The sequence below is a fragment of the Prionailurus viverrinus genome, chromosome E3 (genome assembly GCF_022837055.1).
Source record: "Prionailurus viverrinus isolate Anna chromosome E3, UM_Priviv_1.0, whole genome shotgun sequence".
In the NCBI taxonomy this organism is placed as follows: Eukaryota; Metazoa; Chordata; class Mammalia; order Carnivora; family Felidae; genus Prionailurus; species Prionailurus viverrinus.
In genome coordinates, this window is record NC_062576.1 from 22,097,584 (window position 1) to 22,110,314 (window position 12,731).

The following is a 12,731-nucleotide window of genomic DNA, read 5'->3' on the forward strand; positions in this document are numbered from 1 at the left end:
TACTGGAAGGAGAGAGGTAACACAACACAACAAAACAAAAAAAAAAAACAGGAGAAAATTTGACCAGAGCTTTTTCCCTCTATTTTTCAACACTTGTTTTGAACTTCTGTTGTATTGAGTAGGTCCCTTTTTTTTTTATTAAAAAAAATTTTTTTTTGTTAATATTTATTTTTGAGAGAAAGGGTAGACAGAACATGAGCGGGAGAGAGGCAGAGAGAGAGGGAAACACAGAATCCGAAGCAGGCTCCAGGCTCCGAGCTGTCAGCACAGAGCCTGACGCGGGCCTCAAACCCACGAACCGAGAGATCATGACCGGACGAAGTCAGACACTTGACCCAGTGAGCCACCCAGGTGTCGCGTAGGTCTCTTTTGATTGTCAGTCAACCCAACTCGAGGGGCGCCTGGGTGGCTCAGTTGGCTGAGTATCCGGCTCTTGATTTCAGCTCAGGTCATGATCTCACAGTTCCTTGGATCAAGCCCCGCCCACGTCAAGCTCTGTGCCAATGGTGGAGAGCCTGCTTGGGATCTTCTCAGTCTCTGCCCCTTCCCCGCTCTCTGTCTCAATGATGAAAAAAGAAAAAAAACACACAAAACCAAACCAACTGGAATTGTTATAAGCCAAGCTTCGAATTTGATTGGCTCCTATGTGAGGAAAAGAGTCCAAAAGCAACATAGTTGCAGCCAGGGCTGGCTCCAGGGGTTCCACTCTTTAGGGAAGCTGTGTCTCTAAGCAGGAATCGACCCCCCCCCCCCCCCCCCCCCCCCCCCGGCTTCCAACGACTTCAGTTCAAGTCCCAGAGGGACAAAGAATACCTTTCACTGTGGCCAGAGCCCCAGGATTGACTCTGAAGGTATCTGATGGGGTCAGTGGCCTTTGCCTGGACATGGAAATGGAGTCAGCCCCACGCAAGCCACAGGGGCCTAGAATGGGAGGGTGCTGAGCCCCCTCCCCCGCAAGATAACCGGGGTGTTCAGCAGGAGGCAGGAAGTGTGGTCTTTTCTAGTCCTGCTAAAAGGAAAGAAAGAGCTTTTTGGAAATCCCTGACGCAGAGAAGCCAGTAGCTGCGGATGGCAGTTGGCGTGGAGGGTGTGGAGGCAGGGGTACACCAAGGTGGGGAACTTGTGCATTTGGTTGTGAGGTCGATGAGTCCAGGAGGACAGGCATCTGGGGGCCTAATAGCAGAGTTGACTACGCGGGTGAGGCTCTGGAAGGGAGTGTCTCTTTGGATGTCGGCTTCTGCCAAGAGGGAAGCTCTCCCTGGAGGCCTGAATGTTCTCCTAGATAGTAGCCTTTAGATAAGTCAGGGTTGCAAACTCCAAGCCTCAGGGGGCCGGGCTAATAAGAAGAAATAAAATAAGAGCGACTTCGACCAGGTGAGGGCCGTGGGGGACCCGACGGCGCCTGTCTTACCAAAGGGCCGCGTGAGAATATGGGCCCGCTGTCGGGCCCGACCTTTGGAGTTGTTGAGAAAGGCCTCAAATCTGGATTTTCATGAAGATGAGGTGGCATTGAATGCCAATTGAAAACGACCACCAGGACCCTGAGCGGGACTAAACAAAACACATCTGTGGCCAGATTCGGTCTGTGGGTCACCAGTGGGCAGTTGCTTGTGGAAAAGGTTGGGGAGGTGAAGATTCCTGCGATGATTTTTCTCTTTTTCCTCCTGCGCCCCACCCTCCCATTACTACCTTCTCAGTTCTTGGATGTGTCGACGAGCTCGTCCTTTCCTTTACAGAAACGTTTCAGAGATCCGAGAGTAGTGATCATCACTACTTCTCTCCTGGTTTGGTTTCCCAAGCGCTGTACCGAACCACCTGGCCTGGTCTCACCTACTGGTGCTTGTTATCATTTCTGGTTGAGAGAGAGGAAAAATGACCTGCCGTTGTCTGCCCGGCCAGCGAGTGGCCGAGGCAGGACTTGGGGCCCAGGGTGTGACTCCGGACCCCGTGTGTTTCCGACTGTAGAGACTGGGCCGGCTGCCCGCCAGGGAAGGATTCCTGTGGATGAAATGTCTTTGGTGCTTGCTGACTTGCTGGGCTAGATGCTTTTGAGTCAAGTCTCTCACTGCCTTGTCCACAGCAACTCCCAGAGGTGATGTTATGGATTCCTGGTTTAATGATGAGGAAGCGAGGACTCAAAGAGGTCATCGGGCTAGTTAACGAGAGCGCTGCCGTTCATCAGAAACCAGGGTTCTGCCTCCAAAGTAGGGAGAAGTCCTCACTTCACCCAGGCAACTCTTTCTTTAAGAAACCCCGTGTTAGAATTCTGTGTGACGACGCTTCCACAGAATCCTGGAAGCTGAGAGTTGGATGTTGCTTTAGTGCAGGGGCTCCCGCCAGGGATGGCCCCCTGGGGGACATTTGGCAATGGCCGGAGACGTTTTTGTTTTTGTTGTGACTTGGCTCAGGCGTGGGGTGCTCCTGGCATCTGGCGACACAGGCCGGGGATGCTGCTGACCAGCCTACACCGCCCAGGACAGCCTCGCCGCACAGAATCATCTGGTCCCAAATGTCAAGAGTGGTGAGGTTGGGAAAGCCTGGTCAAGTCCTTTGAGATTCTGGATACGTGAATCGTGAAAACCAAAGATCCGTGATGTTTGCCTGCAGGGTGAAGATGTGTTCTGTTTGGTCTATTTCTTATGTGTGGAAGTATTAATGACAATCATTGGCCCACATTTAACACTTGGGAGTTTTCACGTGGAAACCTGGACTTCCAGCTTCTTCTCAAATCTTGCAAGACCTAGCGAAGCCTGGCATCGCGCCCTCGCGAGAGTACACGTGGTCGTAGCTGCAGCTGCGTAGGTGCTGTCCCGTCTGGGTGGGGCATTGACCGTCCAGTGTGCCCTGGTCCCTACCTGGCTTGTCCTGCTGGGGTACGTTCCTTGCAGACCCCTCCCTGCTCACGGATCTCTCAACGACCTTCTCCAGGAGCAGCAGAGTCTCTGCCTCGCGAGGTAGCCCGTTGCGTTAGGGGCAACATGAGTCAAAGGCATCTCTGCCCGTGAGTCCCAGGGGAGTCCTCTGCTGCCACGATGCATGTGTCTCTCTTCCGCGAGACGGCCCTTTCTGTATTCGGCGTCCAAACCTCAAACCGTGTCCTCGCTCGATCAGCGGTAACGTTCTCCACCTGTCACCTATTCGACACCCTGACTTCCTCCGCCTTTTCCAGGGGAGGTGGCTGTGCTTGGTTCGCTTCAGTCTGGGTGGATCCCGTCCAGCCTCTGCATAGAGCAGAGGAGGAGAGGAATGTGTTCTCCCCACGACTTCTGAATCCAAGCTTCCGTGGCCTGGTCATCCACTTTACCTCCTGTGAAATCAAACAGGGTTGTTTATATGTGAGTGAAGAAAGCCCGTGGTTCACTGAACCAAGATGAACCCTAAACAGATGTGGTCATGTGTGGCCTTATGGCGTTGGTTTTACACGTGAAGGCAGCATGTTATTCTAAGAGGAAATGATGTCTGTGGTCGTGGTTCCCAGTGTGTCCACGGCAGCCCCCTGCCCCCGAGATTGGACATGGGTATATGGTATAGGGTCCCAGAGTCAGTATGCACACCAGGCAGTCTTGTCGGACTGGAGATGTTTGGCCTTTATCATTCTGTTTCTCTTTCTCAAATGTAGGCAGGTGCCATCATTATCAATCAAGTATAGATCCATGTACAAATATTATTACACTCCTATCTGCTGTGTGTGTCTATTTTCTTAAACGTGGGTGTTAAAAGTACAACAGGCCCACAGTCCTTTTTCCAAAACCCTAGGGGCCAGATGAGTTTTGGAATTCAGACGTTTTCAGGTTTTATTTTATTTAAAAAAAAATTTTTTTTTAACGTTTATTGATTTTTGAGACAGAGAGAGACTGAGCATGAACGGGGGAGAGTCAGAGAGAGGGAGACACAGAATCTGAAACAGGCTCCAGGCTCTGAGCCGTCAGCACAGGGCCCGACGCGGGGCTCGAACTCATGGACCGGGAGATCATGACCCGAGCCGAAGTCGGATGCTTAACCGGCGTAGCCACCCAGGCGCCCCTTTTTCAGATTTTAGAAAAGTAAAAATGTACATATGCTGTTACTATATAATCCATGGTGTGGGTCAGCATCCCTTCATTGAATATGTTAATATTTCTAGAGTGAAAATATAAAGGTACTTCATGCTAAATGGAACACTTAAAGATTGTAAATGGCTTCATATTAGTTCAGGTCAAGTTTTGTTACCAAATAAGTTACCAAAAAACCTTGTTTTTTAGATTTCAATATGATGGATAAGGGGTTATGGAGCTGGTTTACTCAGTAGTAATGCTCCTATTGAGAGAGTCTGAGATGGTTTTTTGTTTTTTGTTTTGTTTTGTTTTGTTTTTTTGCCTTTTACTCTACGTAATGTCCCCTTACTCCAAAAAGTTAGAAACCACAATGATGTTCTGTAACTAGGGGTCAGAGACTCAAGTGCTAGGCAGGTAAAATTAATAAGCGAAGGGAAGGTAATTGTAGGGCAGTAGAGAGAGGCGAGGAATAGCAAAACTAGCTCCTTGCACGGGCTTGCTTGCTCTTGGCAAGTCTAGCTACTTGTTGACATGGTGAATGTGGGTGCAGGAACACTCACCTTCCCATTTTTAAGGATACTCCAGAACGCTGATTTTTTTGTGAAGTTTATTGATACTTAAATATCAGCAATGAAAAAGGAAAAGAAAAGAAACCGCTGGACGTAGGCCAGAGAAAATCTATCTGCAAGCTTTATCTGGCCTTGGGCTGCCTGCTCTGACCTCTAGCTGCGAGACTGATTCTTACCGAATGAAAAGTTGGACCGTGGTGTTTTGGTAGTGAACACTTTCTTGAGATGGGGATGGGACATTTGCTTTATCATTATTCGTTGTGCTTTACGTATATGTCACATAATTTTGCAGTCAGATGCTCTACCCCTGAGCTATACCCCCTATTATATAATTTTGGAGCGTAAAATATTTCAAAAGAAAAACACTGGAGCACTGCCTCATTTTTTAGCCAGTGGGAAGTTTTCTTTCTCATCTATGAATTTGAAAGTTTAATGTTATTTATTTTGGAAAAGGGAATGAGAACCCCAAGTTAAAATAGGGCCCTCTTTTTTAAAAAGTTTGAGTTAAGGAGGGTTAGATTATAATGTCCCTGCCTTTCCAGGGCCACAGTGATCTGAAGTGCCATTGCATGTCCGCCCCCGTATTTGGACTGGGAGGTGTGCCTCATCTTCTGTCCTCTCAGACCGTATCCCTGGTCCTATCCCCATACCTACCGCCACATGGCTGATGACTTTCAACTTGATGTCTTTTTTTTTTTTTTTAAGTTTATTTATTTATTTTGGGAGAGTGAGAGAGAGAGAGCGAGAGCGAGAGAGACAGAGGGAGCGCACACAAGCAGGGAAGGGTCAGAGAGAGAGGAAAAGAGAATCCCAAGCAGGCTCCACGCTGTGAGGGCGGAGCCTGACGCGAGGCTCAAACGCACAAACCGGGAGATCGTGACCTGAGCCGAGATCAAGAGTCAGATGCTTAACCGACTGAACCCCTCTGGGTGCTCCTTAATTTTATGTCTCTAGTCCTGGAATCTCTTCATCTCTAGATTGATCTTTGTCTTGAACTTCTCTATCTAAAAGTCCTGCTGAAATTCAGCTCATGAACTGCATCCTCAAATTGGCCTTCTTTCCCTGTATTCCTTAGGCCGTGGGTCAGCAACCTCTGGCCTGTAGGCCAAATCCTGCCCACTGCCTGTTTTGTGAAAAAGGGTCATTGGATCACAGCCACGCACTGCAGCAGCACAGTCAAGCAGATCTCACGGTGACTGTATGGCCCACGGAGCCCATGCTATCTACCGCCTGGCCCTTTGCAGGAAGAGTTTGTGGACACCCGCCCTGGCGCACTGAATGCCGGAACCACATCTCCTCTGTCACCTGCGATCCCCCTCTTTCTCCTCCATCTTCTTTATATCCAGGCTCTCCCTGCCATCTGGCAGCTCTGCCTCTGGACCGTCTCTGACTTGATCTCTGCCTCTCGGTGGCCTTAGTTAGTTCAAGCTTGCGGGGTCTTTTCTTTCTTTCTTCTTCTTCTTTTTTTTAATGAAATGTACTGTCAACTTGGTTTCCATACAACACCCAGTGTTCATCCCAACAGGTGCCCTCCTCAAGGCCCATCACCCTCTTTCCTCTCCTCCCCCCCACCCCCCATCAACTCTCAGTTTGTTCTCCGTATTTAAGAGTCTCTTACGGTTTGAACTGTTGTTTGTTTTTTTTTCTTTTTTTAACCTGGACTCACAATTGTCTTCCAACTGGCTTAGCTAGCTTGAGCTGGATTTTATCCATACGTGGGACATCTGGGCCTCCACTTTGGTCTGACATGGCCAATCCAAATTTTAATGGTCATAGCTATTCCTCTCAATTATTTTCTTCTGATGAAATCATGACGTTCGTAGGACATTTTATGTCGTCCTAGTATTGCTAAATTGTCTTCGAAACGATAGTGCTGTCATTGAGTTACAGTGTGGCAAATAATTTACACTGGATTGTACGTCACCGTGCGTGATATTATGAATGTCGTGTTTCACCGTCACGCTGTGCTGACTTGTAGATGCTGTCTTGTAAAAAATCGACCTATTTTAATTTTTTCTGTTAAGGTTGAAATGAATGTGTCCCATATTTGTATTTCTTGATGAGTTTTCTATATGTGTTATTTGGTCATTTAATTGCCAGTTGTCAATTTCGTTTTTTAATCACCAGTTTCGGTTCAACACCTGTCTGCTGAGAACCTGTCAAATGCTGGGGTTAAAAAGATAACGGCTTCCTAGGAATTGGAGTGGGGAGAGAGACCTACAAGCAGATAATTTGAATACAGCCGGTTGTACTTGTTCCAGCAGGCCTTAGGAAGTAGGAATGCCACACCTTGATTTATTTACACATGACAAGGTAAACAAGTTCACATTCTTCTCCTCAGGTACATCACGTAATGAGTGCAGTGACAGAATCTTGAGGGAACGCATGTACGACTAGGTACAGGTTTGATACAAGAGTCAGAAAATAAAGCGGATTCTGTTGAAAATCCGACCGACCCTGTGGATTATAGAAGAAACTGCTTTTGAATAGGAGGAGCCTCTTTGTAGCCAGTGACACGAAAACAATATTAAGTTCATGTCAGCTCTCTCCAGGTTTTAAGACTCGTTTCTGACGTCTTGCTATTCCCTGTGAATTACAGCTTATTAATTACTTGCCTAGACTCCTTCCTTTTGATTGGTCCTATCATGTTTCTCTCTGTCCTTTCTCACAGTTCTTTTTTTTAAGTGTTTTCCTTATCAGAGATACTTGGGCCTAGTTGTCCACTTGATCTCTCCATTCATGTTTCATTAGCAGTTTTTCTGTCATTTCTGAATGGGTTCGTTAAATTTCTTCCTCCTAAAGAGTTTGTAGTATAAACGGTAGACTGAGTGACAAGGTACTCAAATGAAAATAAATGTTCAGAACTGCACAGAAATTCTTCTAAGCAATGACCAGCTCCATTTATAAGTCTACCAGCTTGGACTTCACGTGGTCGCTGGATACTCTGATGCATAGACAGGACTGGCCACTTGAACCCATGCACATCTGTACCTTGGGGAAATACACGAAAGTACTTCTACTTCACTGGGTACGGTGGGTGCAGGATAGATGTAGCGTGGGCGCTGCCATGGGGTCGCTGAGACGTGCCCAGGGGTCCGTGAAGCCTTCTCTGACATGTGACACTTGAGTAATCTTGGGAACAGGAAGGTAGGGGTGATGGGTGGTAGAGAATTCCCAGGGAGAAGAAAAATTCGGGGCGCCTGGGTGGCGCAGTCGGTTAAGCATCCGACTTCAGCCAGGTCACGATCTCGCGGTCCGGGAGTTCGAGCCCCGCGTCGGGCTCTGGGCTGATGGCTCGGAGCCTGGAGCCTGTTTCCGATTCTGTGTCTCCCTCTCTCTCTGCCCCTCCCCCGTTCATGCTCTGTCTCTCTCTGTCCCAAAAATAAATAAATGTTGAAAAAAAAAAAATTTAAAAAAAAAAAAAAAAGAAAAAAAAAAAAAAGAAAAATTCTCGGGGGAAACCTAACCCACTGACCATTTTGTCCTTTAACTTCATGTTTTGTTTGTTTGCTTGTTTGTTTACTATAAATTGGAAAAAGGCAACACTATCTGATTGCTGGCAGTGGGAAAAGTCTGTCCAGCTCTTATTTTCCAATGAGGTAGTGAACTAATGGCTGTTTGTAGATCCATATGTTCTTAAGTCCAGAGCAATTGTGGTGGTTAAATTCACAAGCCTCTGGATGCATTTCCATCCAATAGATAGAGTAAGTTGGTTCTTAAAAGCTTTGAAGCTCTAAAATCAGGGGACTTAGGTGGCTCATAGTTAAGTAACCAGCTCTTGATTTCGGCTCAGGTCATGATCCCACGGTTCATGGGTTTGAGCCCCGTCCCGTGTCAGGCTCTGCGCTGATAGCTTGAAGCCTGCTTAGGATTCTCTCTCTCTCTCTCTCTCTCTCTCTCTCTCTCTCTTCTCTCAAAATAAATCAACATTAGTAAACAAGGTTTAAAACCAGTGTACCCTTATTTTCTTTGCTTAATAAACACTGACAGCCATCTTTCCCCAAAATAGACAATTTTTAATTTTTTCTGCTAAGGTTGAAATGAATGTGTCCCATATTTGTATGGGAAAATCTGTGGAGGCATCATTTCTCACGGTGAAGCTTATCGTTTCCTTAATTTGCATCATGCTTGTTCATCTCCCCTTAGAACCTTTTCACTACTCTCACGGCTTTTACCTTCTTGGACACGCTAGGATGTGTAACGTTCCTCAAACAACCCCAAGATGGCAGGACTAAAACACACGAACACCTGTGACCATGGACGTCAACTTTTAGAGACGGGCGGTGTGGATCGGCCTTTGTGCTCATCGGTGGAGGACCATTGTTCGAAAAGCTTCCGGGCCAGTTTTGGGGGATCGTGGTTTGAGGACCACTGCAGTAGAATTGGGGGAGCCCATATGTGCAGAAGGTTGAGGAAGCCAAGCTGGTGATTGAGGAGGTGTCCTGTGGTGGCAGGTGAGCCAGGACTGTGGAGGAAGGGGAAGGGACACGAGGGAAAGACGAGTCAGGAAGCAGAAAGCGATCGCAGCAGCCTGAGGGAGAGGTGATGGCCCCCAGAGCAGGACAATGGCGTGGGACTGACGTGAGAAACTATTGAGCACCGTGGCTTTAGGGGCGAAGAAGGGAGGGGTTGGCGTGATTCGGGTTATGTCTGGATGTTATTTACTGAAATCGGTGACGCAGTGATTATTCGCTTTTCCGTTCGTTTCACATGCTTCTCTTTTTTGAACCATAGAATTCTCACACCTGCCTCGACTTTCTGTTGACTTTGTTTTCATTGACACGTGGCTTCGGGTGGGTGTGTTTGTGCGCACCGACACCACACTGTGCCGATAATAACTGTGGATGTGTAATGTGTTCTCACTCTGGCAGAGCTGGGCTCCTTTGGCTTTCCTTTTTCAGTTGCTGTCTCCCATTTCTGTGTAGAAGTGAATTTTGGTATCGTTTCTAGTTCCTAGAAAAATTCTATGATTGTGATTGGTCGAGAGCACATTAATCCATATATTTAGTGGGTCCCTGCTATGGGGTGGGTCCTGAGAACCCAAAAATAAGTAAATCCCAGGCATTGATGGCCTGGCATATCTGTGAACTAAACTTTGGGGAGGATTGATGTCCTTTCCCATGAGCCTGGCACGTCTCTTTCTACACACAAAGGTTTTCTGTGCTTCCTGAGGGCTCTGTTGTCATTGGAAGAGTGCCTGATTAGTTCAGTTGGCAAACGTGAGTGATGTTCATGTCTGTCTATATCTTTATGTACTAAATAAAGATGTGCTAAATTAGTCATAGCTGATCATTTTTGTGACTTCTTTGAATTTCTACGTATGTATTATCTATGTTTTTATTTCTCCTTTTCCTTTTCTTTCAGCAGTTTCTTTTTCATCCCTCATTTAATTGGTTAGACTCGAAAATAATGTGTAGCTGTATAATTGTTTATAGCAATATTGTCTAAAGGGCGTGTGATTTCACCCTAATTAGGCGTTCCAGAAATGTGGTAAGGTGAACTCGTGTTTAAATGCGAATGTCCTAATCTGAGTGGTTCTCAGTGGAAATCTACAAGCATTTTCCCTCTGCTTTTGGAGTCACACACCTTGTAGTGTGTCTGATGTTTGAGCCTTTGTTCCAAGGCTCAGTCATAAGATTGGCAGGCGTGTGGCTTAAAGGCAGAATACTGAATTGAGGTAGCCTAACCGTATGGAGAAAACAATCACAGTGCACTTGGACTGAGGAAGGAACTGGAAGAGAAATTTGAAATGGAGCCTATGTGGCAATAGGTTTTTATTTATTTTGTTAGTTTTAATTTTTAAAAGGTTTTTATTTTTGAGAGAGAGAGAGAGAAAATGTGAGCAGGGGAGGGGCAGAGAGCGAGGGAGACACAGAATCCGAAGCAGACTCCGGGCTCTGAGCTGTCAGCACAGAGCCCAACACGGGGCTCAATCCTACAAATCGCGAAATCGTGACAGGAGCTGACGTCGGATGCTTAATTGACTGAGCCACCCAGGCGCCCCGGCAACATATGTTAATATAACTTCTAAAGAAGTGATCAGCAGGTCACAGGGCAGTGGACTTAACTGCAGCCTTTGACTCTTAGAACAGTCTTTAGGAATAGAAACCTTGCTCCCTGTAGATGTTACATGGAGGTTCTGACGGCCTCTTCCCCCCCAAAAAATCATCCACACACACAGATTGGCAGAGAATTTCACGGACTCCACAGACCTCTTCAAGCCCACGGCCAAGAACCCCGGGCTAGTTCCTGGAGAGATGTGTAGTCACGGCCCCCACGCTAGAAACACATCTGTGGAGAAGCGCTGTTTACAGGTGTCTACCTCCGGTGTAGGTGGGTGGTGTTCCGCTGTTCTCCAGAACACACACTTGACGTCTGTGAGAACCTTCCCCAGAAAAGCTGAGATGGGGTATTCTCCACGATGAGATCTGGCGATCACATGAAATTACTTTCCCTGAATAATCGGCTTCTTTTGATAGTTAGTCCGTTCCATAATGTTTTCAAAGCTTTTAGGTGAGGGCTTAAGAAAACGAAGACTCCTGTGGGGCAGCTGGAGTCTAGTAAAGAGTAACTGGACTTGAGTCCGTGTGGTCCCCCGGCTCTCTGTCTGACCTTGGCCGCCTGAGCCTCCCGGCTGCGCTCCCACGCTGGTGAGACGGGGCTCCTGCTACCACCTGGGAACCGGCCCTGGGAGATTTAAGAAGGCGGCATGAGGTAGGGAGGCGTCAGAAGACAGGGAGGAAACAGTATGAAACAACAGGTTAGCACTGGAAAAAGTAGGCGGGTTAGATTGTACCTCACCATTAGGGGCCAAAGTCGATTCCAAATGGATGAAGAGTTTCAAGTGAAAACCCAGAGCCACAGAACGGAGGGAAAGATGGAAAGTTCTTCACGCTCTGGCATAAAAGTACAGAGAATGAACAATAAAAGATAACCACGCAAATAAAACCACCATTATAAACTTAACCGCACAGGAATTAAACTTCTGTCTGCCTATCTTATAATTAAAATTATGGCCAATGACTGGGTGGAAACAGGAGCAGCCACAACGGAGCATTAAGATCTTTAAGGTATAAAGCTGTGTTATCGATCAGTTGAAAGAAGTGCACGACGGGGGCACCCGGGTGGCTCAGTTGGTCGAGCGTCTGACTCTTGATTTCAGCTCAGGTCATGATGCCAAGGTCATGGGATCAAGTCCCATGTTGGGCCCCACACTGAGCATGGAACCTGCTTAAGATTTTCTCTCTCTCTCTCTCTCTCTCTCTCTCTCTCTCTTCCTCTTCCTCTCTCCCTCCCTCCCTTCCTCCATCCCTCCCTCCTTCCTGCTCTCTATCTCCTTCCCTCTGCCCCTCTCCTACACTAACCTGTCTCTCTCTTTCTCTCTCTCTCTCTCTCCCCAAAAAGCACACTATAGTGAGCAAATGCCATGAACAGAATGCTCACAGATGAAATACAGAGGACCAGTAAGTATATAAGACTCATTTCAAAATTATAACTAACTGAAGAAACCCAAAGCTCTGAGACTGCATTTTTCACTTACTAAACTGGCACAGCTCAAAACGATGATAGGTTGCTGTCTTGGGAGAACTGACGAAGGCCGTCACACAGCCATACACAGGTGGGAATATAAACTGGGATTCCTTTCCAGAAAGAAATCTGCCTTAGTGTTTTAAGAACCACTTCTAAAATTGGAACCCAAATCGTCCACCTCATCCTCCAGTCTCTTGTCTTTTTGGATTCCTTTCCTGAACAGTCCCCCTCTGTGCTTTGCTGGGTCCCTTTCCTTCTCTGCCCTCAGTCAGTCACAGAGGGTGTCTTTCACATCCCTTCCAGCCGTCTGTCCAGCCGGCCTCTTTCCTTCACCTGTTGCGCAGAGCCACAGCCAGGCTCGTTCATCTGGGGCTTCTTGGCGCCTGTACCTGGGATGCAGGGCGTGGTCCAGAAAGATCGTCTCACGTGGAGGGTCAGGCCGGCCCAACTGTCACGGCCTCCAAGCTCAGCTGGGCTTTAAAGGCTGCCTTCCAGCCCTTGGCGCAGTTTCCCGTCCCGTTTTCCTAAGCCTTGTTGCCAGACTTTTACTTCCCTCAAACCTACTCCACCCCTTCTGCAGACACACCCACTCTCCTGG

The 12,731-nt window shown here is 47.4% G+C and overlaps 1 protein-coding gene across 4 annotated transcripts in view; it reads left to right on the plus strand.

Annotated features, from left to right (window-relative positions):
• Positions 1-12,731, plus strand: part of ARHGAP17 (Rho GTPase activating protein 17) — an 89,660-nt gene that overhangs the window by 3,296 nt on the left and 73,633 nt on the right. The window contains exon 1 of one of the 4 annotated variants that reach the window (XM_047838391.1): positions 6,559-6,916. The exons of the other annotated variants lie outside the window; for them this stretch is intronic. Coding sequence (XP_047694347.1) covers positions 6,909-6,916 — 8 coding nt within the window. The 5' untranslated portion in view covers positions 6,559-6,908. Of the gene's footprint in view, positions 1-6,558; positions 6,917-12,731 lie in introns of those variants that run through there. 4 annotated transcript variants of the gene reach the window in all.